The sequence below is a fragment of the Oryzias latipes genome, chromosome 18 (genome assembly GCF_002234675.1).
Source record: "Oryzias latipes chromosome 18, ASM223467v1".
NCBI lineage: Eukaryota > Metazoa > Chordata > Actinopteri > Beloniformes > Adrianichthyidae > Oryzias > Oryzias latipes.
This window is the reverse complement of record NC_019876.2, coordinates 2,897,283-2,913,646: the sequence shown is the minus strand read 5'-3', so window position 1 is coordinate 2,913,646 and position 16,364 is coordinate 2,897,283. Positions and strand designations below refer to the sequence as shown.

The 16,364-nt window shown below is 41.2% G+C and overlaps 1 protein-coding gene across 2 annotated transcripts; it reads left to right on the top strand.

The window, feature by feature from the left end:
* Positions 1-14: 14 nt before the first annotated feature.
* On the top strand, positions 15-13,050 carry LOC101158839 (NACHT, LRR and PYD domains-containing protein 12-like). Of its 2 annotated transcripts, none has more exons than XM_023966078.1 (9): positions 15-364; positions 4,869-5,101; positions 5,216-6,998; positions 9,057-9,098; positions 9,629-9,802; positions 10,755-10,928; positions 11,336-11,509; positions 11,628-11,801; positions 11,961-13,050. In XM_023966078.1, the coding sequence occupies exons 1-9, from the start codon at positions 243-245 to the stop codon at positions 12,016-12,018; spliced, it is 2,934 nt and encodes a 977-aa protein (XP_023821846.1). In that variant the 5' UTR covers positions 15-242; the 3' UTR covers positions 12,019-13,050. The 2 variants fall into 2 exon arrangements, with proteins under 2 accessions (XP_023821846.1, XP_023821847.1); XM_023966079.1 differs by having other exon boundaries at positions 16-364; positions 5,219-6,998.
* Positions 13,051-16,364: the final 3,314 nt, after the last annotated feature.

Sequence of the window (16,364 nt, the reverse complement as noted above, 5' to 3'; positions counted from 1 at the left end):
GTGATTTCTAGGAAAGGCAGAGAGGAAGGATGGGAGGGGGGGCTCTGCTCAGAGGAGAACTGAAAGTACTACACGAGTTTAGGGTTTTCCAGTGTAGTGAACACAGCCGCATTTTCTCAGATGCTTTTACTGCTTCATCACGCTCTGATCTGTGTGCGGTTCATGTTTCCTGCTCCTGGAGGGAATCAACCTTCTAGCGATTTGTGAACTCAGCCTGAGTTCTGCTGCTCTAGCTCAGCCTGATGAAGATGAGCGGCGCAGAGGAAGAGGATGATGCAGAATCCTTGGGACCCAGTTGTGTGACTTACCAGTCCAAGGATCCACCTCTAGCCTTCAGAACCGAACCTGGACCCACAGACTCACAGTAAGAGAGGCTTTCTGCTGTTTACTGAGCTGGAGGAGAAAGAATGTGTGAAACGGTTGTTTGAGCAGAGTTTCTTCTAATTATTCACACGTAGGTAAACATTCTGCAGCACAAGAATGAACAGATGCTGTTCTTCAAAAAACTTCTAAATATTGATTTTTTAGCATTCTTTGGTTTCCAGAGCAGAGACTGGACGACACGTTTTAAATGTCATTAGTAAAGTGGATCTCATGGGATTTGGGCTCTTTGCTCCATTTTACCTCTGATTAACGTTAAAGGCCCATTAGTTGCCAAACTCCTCGAGTGAAATCTGTCCCCCCCATTTGACCCCATGACCTGGGGAAGCGGTGAGCACTCCGGAAGCATTTAATGGTTTATTCCCCCAATCCACAACGCTGAGTGTCAAACAGGAAAGTATTGGATCCTGTTTTTAGATCTTTGCTGTGACTCGACTGTGGATTTGAACTCATGATCTTCCAGTCACAGGGAGGACAACCTAACCACTGTTGTGGTGTTTTTAGGATCACCGCTTATCACACTTGTCTTCACAGAAACATTTAATGGAAAGAAAATGTTGTAGTCCTTCTGTTTAAGTCTTGAAGGAAAAAGTATTCCAATTGGAATACCTTTTTATGCCAGACAGAGCTGATGGACCTGCAACAACAAGGCACATTGATCACTAAACTGTTTGTTTATTAGTCTGAGCATGGTAATAAACAATCCTGTGAACAGCCTAAAGCGTTTAGCCACGCCCACGCATGCAAATGAATGTATGTAAATAAAAGAAAACTCCACAAATTAACAGTTGGCACTTATGTTCCTGAATTTCACGTTAAGTATTTCAACAATTAAGTTTATATACAGTATATTTTTTTATCTTACATAATTATAAAAGCTTTTCAGAGTATGATTGAGTGTGCCTGCATAGTGAAGTTTAATGACATGTAAAATACATGTTAGGTTTGTTCACATCCCTGCATGTTGCTGTTCACCTTTCGGTTTATCTCGTTAGAGATCGCCACAGCCAATCAGCTTTCACAGATTCATACGGGTGGTTTGGCAGATCTTTATGGTGAATGTCCTTCCTGACACAACTGTCACTTCTTCACAGAACAACATCAGCCATAGTATGTCATAGCTAGGCTAACATTACAACTTTCTAAATTTCTCCCAAAAGAAGACCACCTTGACTTAATAAAATCAGCATATTTTTGTTTGTTTGACCTACTTTAAATGTCCTTCATGAGGTGAAGTCTTATTTCAGTGTACAGTCTAGATCTTAAAACTTTCTGGAAACAATAAGCCATAAAAATTACTTATTGACAGATGCGTCACAAGGACTTTTTTTTCTGAGCATCACGCCTTTGAACTTAAGGATACTTAAACCCAACAATTAAAAATTGGACACCACTTGAAGATGTTTGGAGTCAGTGGGTCTTTTTTTAAGTGACTCACTGACTCCAAACATCTTCAAGTGAGATTTTATTAGTGAGATTTGTTTAATTTATTATACATATGAGAAAATATAACTAGAAAATACATAACAGAAACCAAACATCATAGTTTATTGTCCTGACAAAAAGTAAAAAAAAACATTTTTTGCAGTCAAATTTTCTTTCAATCCACTAAAACTATCATTTCCAGAGCCCCACTCCTTCAAATTTGGCACCACTGAAAAGCTCCAAATGTTCTCTGTCAATATGTATGAGAGTTCATTCAGAATTATGCAGAGGTTGGGAGATACTCAGGTTTAGAAATGTTTTCTGCAAAGGACACATTTACATTGCTGGTAGTCAGGAGGAGGCACACGGAATAGAAATAATACAGAAATGCAATTCATGGAAGATATGATGTCTAAAAGTCTGCTAAATCTAAAACACTTTAATTAAAAATTCTAAAAGATAAATGCATAAATAGAAAAGTGTTAATTGACCATCCAGACACCACCGACCTCTTGTGGTGGTACGGAGGGGCGGGGGTTTGAGGAATTGAGTGATTGTGAGGACCTTAATTACTGGGGGCAAAACCAGGCAGTCTCCAAGCATAGCAGACAAGTCTTTGGTAAAGAGCCAGACTGAATGAGAGGGTTACATTGCTGTGCCTCCTGATCAGTGACAGGTCCTTAATTGTAGCCTCAGCATACAGGTGAACGTCAGTAAAGAGTATCTTTTTAGGAACTCCAGCAGAGGTTTGAGAAATTGCTCTTACTGGGGCCTTCATTGTTTTACCGGTCAACATAAATACCCATGCGGGCAAAGAGAGTAATGCCTAGAAGGAGTTATCTATCTAGTCTGAAGCTTGATAGTTCTTTGTAAAAATGGCTCTGGATGTGTATGCCAATTAGTTTTCCAAAAACAAAAACCATGTTCAGGGACAAAAGTGTCCATCAGTGCACATGGCACCAGAACACCCTAGAAACGGACACATAGACAAGATTTAACAAGGAAACAAGCTAAGCTGAAGCAGCTGACATTGGCATTGATTTTGGCAGTTCAAGCAGAATAAGGTGCGGATGAAAACATGCTTGGCAGGAGTTGTTTCTGCGCTTTGACAGAAGGAGGCAGTAATCTTCACAGTGCAGGTGGTGAACTGTTGACCGACGATGTTGAGAGGTTGAAGGAATTCTCAAATCGCACCTACATGTCTTCCGTAGGCTAAAGATGCAAGACTTGACCAATCTGCTGCCCAAGATAAAGCCACAGAGTTGGTCAAAAAAGCTTCCAAGTACATCAACCCCCTGTTTGTTAAGTCTGTGGATGTTGTGCCGTGACATGCCTTTGGAACACCAAATGGTAGTTGGAGAAATTTCCTCTGTACTAGCAAACAGGTTCAGTGGTTCTGGTGGGACTGAAGAGTCTGCTGCAAGAACCTCAATGTTTACTCCAGGGTACTGGAGAGGAGAAGTCAGCAGGTAATGCTACCTCGGATTAAGTTGGAACAGTGCTGCTTGTTTCAGTTGTGAAACCACAGATCAGCTCTACAAGTAGCACAAAGAACTTGAAGGGTTCATGAGAATTAGCTCATTCAACCCTTAGTCTTTGATGGAGAAAGTGTGCTCTCTTGTCACTTGCAGGTTTCTCTAGGACTTGCTCTCGGAATTCAAAGTCTGAGGTCGCCTACTGAGGGATATCTGGTCTCTGCACAATCAGAGTATGACAAAATTTCTAAGTGCGACCAGAGGCCAAAGGGAGTCTGGTTGATTTTTTTTCTTCTAATGACTTCTTCAAATCAGGACCTTTAAGGCCCGTACACACCGGGAAGAATATCGGCGCACGTTATTCGCCAGCATTTTTCAACACGTTTTTTGTGTTCACACCCAGGCGATTTTCGCTGACGATGAGCCGAGCGAACATGCAATTTCATTCCCTAACATTAGAGGGCGCTTAATGTAAAACAGAAATACCCCTGTACACAAAGTGGCTCTGTGCAACTTTACGCTTCTTAAAGTCGCTTTTCACTCAGAAGAAGAGAGCAAGTATTTACGCGCTTGTCAGAATCATACAAAGAAAACAAAAATATTCAAGCACCAGTAGCTCCAGTTCCAGCGATGAAGAAATTATTGTTCTGTTGAATGATGAAAGACACCGTAAAAGATGTCGATTTTGGGTACATCCCATAGTTAAGAGAAGAGAACAACATGGGGAGTTTTATCGACTGGTACAAGAGTTGAAAATGTATCATGAGCGTTTTCGGGGATATTTTAGAATATCCGTCAGTGAGTTCGACTTCTTCGTCTTATTTCTTTGCGGCAGTGTAGACGCGACTTGGCGTATATCTTTGTTTTGTGTTTGAGCGCCCCCAAGTTGTGTTTTACTGTAACTTCAGAAGCTCCAGGAACATGTGCAAAAGCGCCATTGTCATTGGTCGTATAGTTTTTGATGCGATGCGTCAAACCAAAAAAACGAACCCGATGCATTTTTAAAAAAATGACGCTTTTACGCATGGCGTTTTTCGCGTCGGTGTGCACACTCACATTGGTGCTCTTTGTTTAGTCACGAGGCGTTAAACGTCAGTGAATATCGCGCACAAAATTTGTCCCGGTGTGAACAGGCCTTCAGTGTATACTGAAGAAGTTTGCAGTCAAGTGTGAAGCAGCCAGAATAGGAATTAGCACGTCCAAATCAGAGGCCATAGTTCTGCACTGGAAAAAGGTGGCTTGGAAACCTGGAAGCACATGTCTGAAATGGCTGTGTGTCACAGTAGTGATATAGGGTCAGGAGCTCAGTAACCCTCATCAAGAGGGGTATGGCATCATCTGGACATCTCCCTAGGTGGTATTCTAGGGATGTCCCATTTGGAGAAAAACTCAGGATGTGCTGGATAGACTTACAATTGTGTCAATTGTCAGTTCAAATAAATGTGGAGAGTAGCAAGGAGTGGGAAAAACATTCCTGTTGGAAATGAGGAAATGACAAATTTGTGCACCAAGATGAAAGTGTCTAGCCTGACATTTCAGCCTCTTTAATTAGTTCTGTTTATATGTTTTACTTTTTATATCAAACAGACAGAGCAATGAGAATACTAATTGCGAAGAAGAGCAGCTGTCCTGCTGTTCTTTGTGTCAGAACGCCCTGAAGGATCCAGTCTCTACCAGCTGTGGACACTGGTTCTGCAGGCAGTGCATCACCTCGTACTGGGACCAGTCTGACCCATCAAGACTCTGTTCCTGTCCAAAATGTGTAGAAGGACCCAGAAGCAGAGCTGGACTGCAGACCAGTCAGAGAAGAACCATCCAAAGTAAGACTGAACATCTGTCTGATGATTGACTCATTTCAGAAAACTGGACTTCTTCCGGTGTTGACTTGAACAGACATAAAGATGTTCTGTTTTCATTGTTTTCTTGTTTTTCAGCAGATGTTGGTCTGCAGGAGCCTTTAGATGAACATCAGGTTAGTGTGAAGAGAAGATATGAAAATACGACTGAAGGAACTGATGAAACAGGAAAAGGAACTCCCCTCAACAGAATCTACACTGAGCTCTACATCACAGAGGGACTGAGAGAAGAAGTTAATACCCACCATGAGGTGAAGCAGCTGGAGAGAGTCTCCAAGATCCTTCATGATGTTCCAATCAGGTGCCAGGACATCTTCAAAGCCCTAACTGACCAACATGGATCCATCAGAGTGGTTCTGACCATTGGCGTTGCTGGAATTGGAAAAACCTTCTCAGTGCAGAAGTTCACTCTGGACTGGGCCGAGGGCTTGGAGAACCAAGACATCAGTGCAGTGGTTCCTCTGTCATTCAGGGAGATGAACTTGATCAGAGATGAGCAGCACAGTCTTCTCACTCTCATCCAACGTTTCCATCCAACCTTCCAGAAGATCCCAGCAGAGCAGCTGTCTGTCTGTAAACTTCTCTTCATCTTTGATGGTCTGGATGAAAGCAGACTTTCTCTGGACTTCAACAACAGTCAGGTGGTGTCTGATGTCACTCAGAAGTCATCAATCAATGTTCTTCTGACAAACCTCATCCAGGGACGTCTGCTTCCCTCAGCTCTGGTCTGGATCACTTCCAGACCTGCAGCAGCCAATCAGATCCCTCCTTCATGTGTCTCCAGGGTAACAGAAGTACGAGGCTTCACTGACTCCCAGAAGGAGGAGTACTTCAGGAGGAGATTCAGTGATGAAGATCTGTCCAGCAGAATCATCTCCCACATCAAGGCCTCCAAGAGTCTCTTCATCATGTGTGGAGTTCCTGTTTTCTGCTGGATCACTGCTGTGGTTCTAGAGAACATGCTGACCACAGAGAAAAGGAAAGAGCTGCCCACCACCATGACTGACATGTACTCCCACTTCCTGATGGTCCAGACAAAGAGGAAGAAGAACAAATACCAGCAGGAACATGAGGAGAATCCACAGGAGCTGACAGAGGCTGACATGGAAGTTCTTCTGAAGCTGGGGAGGCTGGCATTTGAACATCTGGAGAAAGGAAACATCATGTTCTACCAAGAAGACCTGGAACAGTGTGGTCTGGATGTCACAGAGGCTTCTTTGTATTCAGGAGTTTGTACAAAGATCTTCAGAAGAGATTGTGGGATCTTCCAGAAACCAGTCTACAGCTTTGTTCATCTGAGTGTTCAGGAGTTTCTGGCTGCAGTTTACATGATCCACTGTTACTACAACAATACAGTGGTGATGAAAAGCTTCCTCGAGGATCAAATAATCAATTTACCGCTGGATGAATTTCTTCATGAAGTTATGACAATATCTGTGAGGAGCAAAACAGGCCACCTTGACCTTTTTGTTCGTTTTCTTCATGGTCTCTCTGTAGAGTCCAACCAGAGACTCCTAGGAAACCTATTGGGGTGGATCAAGAATAGTCCAGAAACCATACAGAAGGCTATCAACAACCTGAAAAAGATGAACAGTGAAAAGATGTGTCTTGACCGAACCATTAACATTTTCCACTGTCTGACAGAAATGAGGGACCTCACGGTTCATCAGGAGATTCAAGAGTTCCTCAAGTCTGAAAATAGGTCAAAGAAAGAGCTCTCAGTGATCCACTGCACAGCTCTGGCCTACATGCTGCAAATGTCCAAAGATGTTCTAGAGGAGTTAGACTTGAAGCATTACAACACCATTGAAGAGGGTCGATGGAGACTTATTGCAGCTGTGAACAACTGCAAACGGTTTCGGTGAGTCTAAACCTCATACTAAATTTTTTGTGCATATAAATATGATGTAAGACTTTGTCATTTAATGTATAAATGCAGGATTGAGGATACGTTCACACCGCCATTTATAACTTATGTGTCCCAATGCAAGTTTTTATCTCCATTTCTGGGGTCTACATACAAAACACGTGCTGAAAGTTAAATCCGTTGAACTTTGACCTTTGACCAGGTCATTGGATTTGGTAGGGGTGTTTGGATAGTGTCTCTGTAACCCTTGTGCTATCCTAGGCACTTTAACATTGGGAGTTGGGTCATCTAGACCCACTAGACAGTGCTCTGAACCTTTTTTCTTCAATGATTTGTGATCTTCACTGGTGTCCATGGATTACATGAAATCTTTCCACCTTTATCCACCTTTGTCATGGTAGGAATAACACGTCAATGGAAGGGGGGGGGTCATCTAAGATTGCACAAGGGTTAAATGCACTGAACCATTTGACAGTTAATAATTGGGGTTTGCGCCCAGCTGGAATGATACATCACATGTTTGCCTCCGTGGTGCATCATATCTCTCCGCTTGGAGGGATAAATGTTGGGAAGCAATTCTGATTTGACTCAAATCTCCCAAACATTGTAAAAGAGTTATGAAAGAAAAAGCCTGGAGCAAGATTCACTAGATTTGCACCACTTTCACATTACACACCAAACCTCTTCCAGTGGAAGGTACATGCACTAGTATTGGGTAGTAATAGTTCCATGTGAACACCATTTGCTAAAAGTATTCAGAACAATGCGCATTCTTGAACACGCGTCACATGGAGTGAATGTAGAATTTAATTGTACCGGTATTTTGTTTAATAGAACAATGCTCCTAAAAAGGATTTATCCTAGATGCTGCAAAAACATCAAATTAGTAAATGGTCTATACTTGTGTAGTGCTTTTCAATCACAGTCCCATTCACACATTCACACTCTGCTGCTAAACACTGGCGGTAACTTAAAACCACCAGAAGCAAAGTGGGGTCCAGCGTCTTGCCCAGTGACACTTCAACACATGGCACAAGGCAGGAATCGAACCTGCAATCTTTTGATCAGAGGTCAACCACCCTTCTGCCTTATTTAATTTGCTAACATGTTCTCTGTGTGGAGTAGAAGACCGCTCTGGCTTCAGGTTGCACTCCCACAGAGGGTACACCCTGAAAAAGTCAACATTTGTCTTTGCAACCGTTTGGAGAGAAAACATGAGTCATTGCAGAGTTCAACCACCAAGAGTATTAGTCAGTGAGATTCTGAAAGTTTGCACACATGAGAGGTCTGTAACGGCCATCACAGAAACACTTCAACTGAGAGAATTGGAATGTAAAAAGAGAATCCTGGAAATCAAATTGCCTGATTTTTAAAGAATTTATTTGTACATTGGTAAAGAAAACATGCATTTGGTTAACGACATAAGTTCACCTGAATAAGCTGTAATGTAACCATTTTGGTAATGACAGAGATCAAACATTTCCTGTAGGTCTGCAGCAGTTTTGTACTGTAGCTGCATTTTTGGTCCATGGAAATATTTTCAAGCGCTCTGCTGTTTTGGAGCTGTCTACAGCTAGAACACACCTTTGGAGCTCTGCAGATTTTGAATCCATGGCAACGTTATGTGTTACTATAGTAACTTTTGATACCGAGGTCATTGACCTGTTCCTTTATGCAGGTAACCAGTTTAAACAGGTGACAGCAATTCAAGTAATCAGTAAATGATAGAAGAGCTTTGTAAAGAAAATTAAAGTCACCCTTACAGCCAAGAGCCTGGACCATAGCTGCACCATAATGTCTCAGCTTCAGTTTGCTTTTTTTTTTTTTTTTTTTTATAGCTCACGTGTTGTCAGACTCACATTTGTGTATTGGAAAGAAAACTATGTGGGAGAAGACTTAAGGTACAAAGTCTGGTGATGAAAGATGATCAATCTCTGTAGCCTCAAAGAGAAAATGAATTTATGTTTTGTTTTTGAGAAACTACCTTTATCCCCATAAAACTCATGATTTAATGACAGATTAAACTTAGCTTTCATGTTTTATCTTGTTCAGGTTAAGTGGACTAATGAAATCTTCTGAAGAGGATCCAAACAGGTGAGACATGTACATCCAAACAACATGTATACTCTTGTTTGTTAACTTTGGTACAACAGGTGATGTCACTGTCTAAGTGAAACTGGACCTTCAAGAGCAGAAAGATACAGGCTATATCAGAATTCCTTCACTTCTCACTACATAGTAGCTCTATAAAGTGCCTTTTTATTGAGCTACTATGAAACCAAATCTACTATTCCAAAGTTGAGTGCCCTAAAATTTTTCCAGAATTCAGTGGAAATTTTCTGATTAATTTGTAGTTGATGTGGTTTCCATGATTAGTTGGTTCCACCATGTTCAGCCAGAGCAGACCACCAGGACTCAAAGTTAACTTTTTATGTTCATAAATAAAAGTCAGATGGCGGACTCAAACATGTAAAGCAGATTTTGCAAAGGGATCTGATTAAGGCAGTAGACATGAACTGATCAACTGTTGTACTGGACTAGAAGTAAAAAGACAGACTTGAGTCTTATCTTAAGCCTGATGTCCACAGACAGTAACCTGTTCTCTTCTGCGTTTGTTACAACAGACTTTCTGCCCGTGAACTCTCAGAGACGGATTGTGAAGTTCTGGCCTTGGCACTGAAGTCGAACCCATCCCATCTGACAGAACTGGACCTGAGCTGGAACCAGATACAGGACATAGCTGCAAAAGCTTTGAGTTTTGGACTGAAGAGTCCAAACTGCAAGCTGGAGACTCTGAGGTCAGAACAGATGCGACTAATATTTACATCCTAGAATATTTGGGCAGTTTCAAATTTTTTGTTGTTGAAAACATGGGTAGGTTGTAGATCCTAAATTAATAGAAAGTAAAACCCTTTAGAAACTGTAGATAAAATTTAAAAATTCTTAGATAGTTCAGAGAACTTCTACTTTTAAAAGCTTTTACCTACAACAAAAGTCTTGCTTAGGCTTTGGACACAAATGCCCTTGTGGGTGGAATCTTTGTGTTATTCAACAGTTCTTTTCTCACATTTGGATGAGTCATTTTCATCACACTAAATGCTGTCTGTGCGTGCCCCGTCGGAGCTAGAGGTAGGGAATTTCTAAAGTTTTCCAAAGTAAAATCTTTACACAGTTCCTCATTTGAAACCTGATCTGCTGAAAAGCATGTCACCAGGACAACTGCAGAGATCCACTCAGTTTAATATATGTGCTTGTGAAATGAAAGCACTATAGCATCAAAAAGAAAAAAACCACACAGGTTTACCACGTTGTGCAACTTTTTCCTAATGGATTGCATCATTTTAAAAACTTTACAGTTGAATCATCTTGTGAACTCTGAGGTATGGAAGGATTAGAAATAATGACATAATTACACAGTTAAATCAATAAAGGATTTTACTGTAAACAGGAAAAAGGTGTTTTAATATTTTACGGTTTGTCTTAAATGTTATAAAGTCCTGTAAGCTCCTTTGATAATTTTTCAAATATGTTTGAAAAGATAAGCTTTTAAATCAGACATTTACTAATCTGGCCTAAATTGAAACATAAAAATACATTCTGGATTACATTTAGTTTGTGTTTGTGAATTTGGACTGCAAGAGGTCCTTGAATGTCATGTGACCGTTATCTGCTGCAATCATACAAACCCTAAACTGTTGAACACACCTGGTTCTCATAGGTCTAACCCTAAAGCTTTCCTTCTGGATTCAGGTTGAAAGGCTGCAGTTTGTCAGAGGCCAGCTGTGCTGTCCTGGGATCAGCACTGAAGTCCAACCCGTCCCGTCTGACAGAACTGGACCTGAGCTACAACATGGTCCAGGATTCAGGACTGAAGCATTTGTGTGGTTTTCTGGAGAGTCCAGATTGCAAACTGGAGACTCTGAGGTCAGTTGCACTAGTTTGTGCCTGAAGATCTGGAGCCTGAAGTAAATAATTCTCTATGGGTGACGTCACACTCACCTGCTCCAGTTCTCATCCAGTGAATGTTTGAAAGCAGAAGTTGAAACAAAAGCTGAAGTTGAGTCATGGAATCTGGACTTAAAGTCTTTTAAGCTTTTAAATTTGACCACCAATCCACTGTGACTGATGAAGCCACTTGTTCGGACGCCCTGACTTAACTTCAAGGCCACATCACCAAGATAAATGACTACCTTCATCAACAATAGCAACTAGTATAAATAATGTTGACAAGTTTCAAACCTTTTAATCCCAGCCTTCACCTTCATCTCTCAATGGAAGTATCTGAATGAGAGTCTGATGAAGGACACTAAACTGTTATTTTTTGCAAACAGGTTGATGGACTGTAGGCTGTCTGAGATCAGCTGTGAGGTTCTGGTTCTGGCTCTAAAGTCCAACCCATCCCACCTGACAGAACTCAACTTGGGCATGAACGAGCTGCAGGATTCAGGAGTGAAGTCTCTGTGTGGTTTCCTTGGGAGTCCAGACTGCAGACTGAAGACACTGGGGTCAGTTCTGGGTCTGTTATTGGTGACTGAATGTTTGTGGAGGCTGAAAACCAGACAAAGACCCTTCCACTCGTTGGACTCTCCTTTGGCTGAAGGAACCTTTTCTGTCTGCATTCAGGTTAAGGAGATGTGGTTTGTCAGAGATCAGCTGTGATCTTCTGGTCTCAGCTCTAGAGTCCAACCCATCCCATCTGACAGAACTGGACCTGGTATACAACTACCTGCAGGATTCAGATGTTCAGAAGATCCCTGCTCTGAGGAAGAGTCCAGACTCCAAAGTGGGGACTGTGAGGTCAGTCGATGGTTGGACTCAGCTCAGCCTCTTTATTTGAACTCAGTTACTGGTTTCTTTTGGAGATCATGGTTAACAGCAGATCTTCTGCTGCTCTTTATAGAGCTGACAGCTGAGGACGTTCATTTCACTTTCTCTGCTGTTTTTCTGTTTCTTTAGATGGCAGCCGCCTCTTCAAAAGCCAGGACCTGTGGAGGATCCGTCTGAATGGGTATGAGTCGGCAGCAATCAGCCAGCATAGATATTCTGAGGAGGAGGCGACATCACAGCTCCACCATCAGACACAAGTCTTTGGTGTCAACGTCACATGGACACTTAAACGTGGAGGCTGGTCCTTCAGCACCACTGTCCTGCTCATTTTAAATGTTTAACTGATTATTCTGCAGAGTCCTGGTGGTTTGGGTTGAGTCTTTGTAGCAGAGAAACACTTAAAACCTGCAGGGTTTGTGAGGACCAGGATTAAGAAACACTGTTAAAGAGTTGATGGAGATCTAATGCACTGTCATAAATGTTCCATTTTGTTAATGAAATTGGTAAAATGTAAACATATTTGTACATAGGATGTCATAAGAGATTTTAATATCAAACGATTCACTTCTGCTTTTTAATGTGAGCAAACCGTTTTATTTTACTTAGTGTATTTCCATGACTCCAGAAGTCATCAACGGTTGTATGGATCCTCAAAAACAAGGCTGTTCATCCCCGATCCTCAAGATCTCCCACCCTACCTGTTTTTTCACTCACCCTGCACTGCTTGCTGCTGATTACCTGGACCAGGTGTGTTCATTCAATCAGAGGGTAGAGATATCTGATGGAGGTAATTGATCTGGAAAACCGTCAGGATGGTCGGGCTTGAGGACCAGGAATAAGCAGCCCTGCTCTAAAGGGAACAAATGTCTTCCGCTTTTTTAATGCATCACAAACTGAACACTTTAGATTAAAGTTAAAGGGACTACAGGTTAATTTATGAGGGACTATTGTTTATTCATGAAAACAGAGGTTTTTGTATCAAGTCTTCATTAAAGTTTATCTTCATCAGTTTATAATCTTCTGGAACGATCTTTTTCTGTTTGTTATAAAAGCTTTGGGGATTTTTGCTTTTGAGGTTTGTGCAATAAATTTCCAAATGTGGGTTTTAAAGTTCTTTTTGAGCCAAAGACTGATTTCATGAGTTTATATCATTTTTACAACAAAGTTGTCATAGTCACTGTAAATGCATGAAATGAATAAAAAAATCTTTTAAAACTCAGATTGTTGTTTCAACGGTTTTTATTCGTGTTAATGTTCTGCTTCAACCTTTTATCAACATTCATTCCTTTCCTGCATCTTATTTTAGGAATGGTTTCAAAATGAAGTAAATTTTGAGGTTCCAAGAAGGCAAATAGTTATTTCATTTGGTTTTCACAGTTATTCCATCAAAATTAGACCATAAATTATTTCCATTTTGGGGATTTTAATCTTGAAAAGTTTCTGCATGCCCTGCAACAGAATGGCAACCTCTCCAGGATCTCCCCCGCCTTCGCCCACGAGTGCCAGGGATAGGCTCCAGCAACTTTAATTTGAAGCTCAAATTTCATCAAGTATAGCCCTCTGTGTTCTGTCCACTGGGGGGGAGGGGGGGGCTTGTTCCGCCCTCCAACCTCACTCACTTTGTGTGTTCGAGAGCAGCTCCACTCCAGAAGACCAAAACAGCTTAGATGAGTCTGATCTTCGGGTGGACAATTATGGTCCAACACGGACATCTGACAGAATTGTATTTTATGAACAAACTTTAAATTGACAAGTTAATTTAACACCTTTATGATGAAAAAGCAAGAATACTTTGCTATTGAAGACACAGAATGCGCACCAACAGCCGTAACCAGGGTCACGTTCTGCAGCCTGGATGGTTTTTGTTCTGCAGAACTACAGTTGGAGGCCTTCACTTTCTCTTAGAACCACCTCAGGTGCAACAGCTTCTAAGAACAAAGGTGTTGACTACAAACGACGTGTTTCTTTTTTATCAGTCGGTTGTGGCGAGTGCCGATTTCTCTGGGGTTGTATGCTGGGGTGGCAATATGACCACAAGGGATTGCAATGAGTTGGACAAACTGATAAAGAAGTTTGCATCTGTGATCAGGTGGACTCTGGGTGGACTCTGTGGGAACTGTGTTGCAGAAGAGGATGAGGGCTTTAACTCAAAGCATCCTGGACAATTCCAGACATCCTTTGCACAACCCAATGTCTGCACAGAGCAGCACACGGAGTCATAGGCTCCTTTCACTGCAGGACAGAGCGCTTTAAGAATTCATTTGTCCACTAAGCCATCAGGCTGTTTAATAAATCTGCCCGATATGAACTGCTAGTTTATAAACTGTTATTTTATTGTTATTTACTGTGTGTTTGTGTTTTGCTGCCGGACACCTGAATTTCTTTTTATCTATCTGCATCAAAACTTGGAAGAAGAAATCCAGAGGCAGGTTCTTCATGTTACTTCTACAGTTTTAAACAATGCTGCCACCTGCTGGCCAAACATCCACACATCACATGGACATTTTGCCTGAAGCAATCTGATGAACGCAGACAAAACTGACAAGAATCCTAATTGTGGTTTAAGAAAAAATAAAAAAGGGCGATAGGATGATCAGGTAATCTAGGTGTTCTGCAATGGTTCATCAAGGTTCTGCCAAACATCTAAACCCAAACAGGTTTATTTTTCACTGATAAGTTGGTGTTCTCAGTTTTGTTTGTTCCAGCTCTTCATGTTACCAACCTGCTCGTGTGGAGAGGAAAGCTTTTCTTCTTTTGAATCTTCGTTCCTCCAAAGCCAAGGTGATCCGAGCAGCTCAGTCTCAGTTCAGTCTGCAGGATGTAGGTGAAATTCCACAAAGACTGATGGATCCAAACTCCAGAGCTGAACCTGGACCTTCAGAAACCGTTTGAGGAATCGAGCTGAATGCTGTTGCGTGGAACCTGCACCCCTCAGCTGCCACTGTGACTCAGTTTGCTCACAGTTGGCGAAAAATTGCACTGAACCATTGCTTCCTGGTAAATCATTTTGGGAAAAAGTCTTGTTCCACATTGTAAGAAGATTCAAACCGATTGAAATTCTCTGGCATTTTATTATAGGTGGTTTTCAATTTTGATGGACTCAAAGTAGAAATGTGTTGCACATTTAGGACAATTATTTTAAACGTAAAATTTTATTTAGCACATTCGTGTAGTGTGAACAAAACTTTAGGGTTAGAAAAGTTGTTTTTTTTTTTAATCTCTATTGGTTTATTTATCACTTTTTGAAGTTTTACAGATTTAGACTGATATTTTCCAAGATTCTAATTAAACTAAGTATCCAAAAAATCCTCTAGAATAACATTAACTTACCTTTTAGATTCCAATTCTGAACTTTTTCTTTATTACTTATAATTGTCCAGTTCTTTAAATTGCATTTCCTTGAAAGCTGTAATGACCTTTTTGTGTCAGCAGAGGGCAGCAGCTCAAAGTCCAGTCCAAAATTTATGGCTCAAAAACTGTACCTTCAAATTTCAACTCTGGACCCTCAGACTCTTCAACGACACATTTCTATTCATCACCAGGAAAATATCTTATCTACTCACAATTTCTAATGAAGTTTGCAGAATTTTTTTTTTTAAATCTACATTTTTTGATCCCGTGTATTTAGCGACGTCCCAGACGCCCTTAGCATCAGTTTCTCTACAGCGACAAAGTTAACCACTTCCGTTGAAGTTAATGGAGACTCTGGTGTTTGGAGACTCAAATTTAAAAGCAGGAGGTTGTCACTGTAGGTGGTGAGACTCCGCCCACTCAAAAGATGGCCACAATAAAAGGGCAAATGAATTTAACACATGCTGCTGCTGTGTGGGATGTGAAAATAATGTTCATGTGTTACAAAAATAAATAAATATTTTCTGTGGTCAGTGTAGACACTCCTGAAGGAACAACAGGAGGAGGGCACAGAGCCTTAGGAGGTGACAAAAATTAATCAAAAGATAACGTTTGAGTTGAGAACTACAGTGAGGTCAATAAGTATTTGATCACCCTGTGATTTAGCAAGTTCTCCCACAGGGGTCTAAAATTTCCATCATAGGTGCATTTCCACAGTGAAAGACAGAATCTGAAGAAAAATTCAGCAATCAAGTTGTACGATTTTTTAAAAACTATTTGTATATTACTGTGACAAATAAGTATTTGATCACTTGATTATCAGATAGATTCCTGACCAGCAAAGACCTGCTGTTCTGCTTTGAAATAGTCCAACTCCACTCTGCTCATGATTCTAAATGAGTGGCACCTGTTTGAGGTGGTTAGCCTGCATAAAGGCACCTGTGCCCCACAATCAGTCAAGTCTATCAACCAACATGGGCAAAACCAAAGAGCTGCCAAAAGACACAAGAGACAACACTGTGGACCTTCACAAAGCTGGAAGTGGCTACGGGGCAATTGCCAAGCAGCTTGGTGAGAAAAGAACAACTGTTGGAGCAATTGTCAGAAAATGGAAGAGGCTAATGATGACTGTCAATGTCCCTCGGACTGGGGTCCCTCGCAAGATCTCACCTCGTGGGGTAT

Coding starts and splice junctions, on each gene's coding strand:
- LOC101158839 (XM_023966078.1), top strand. CDS start 243: ATGAAGATGAGCGGCGCAGAGGAAGAGGATGATGCAGAATCCTTGGGA. Junction 5,102..5,215: donor TCAGAGAAGAACCATCCAAA/GTAAGACTGAAC, acceptor CTTGTTTTTCAG/CAGATGTTGGTCTGCAGGAG. Junction 11,802..11,960: donor TCCAAAGTGGGGACTGTGAG/GTCAGTCGATGG, acceptor CTGTTTCTTTAG/ATGGCAGCCGCCTCTTCAAA.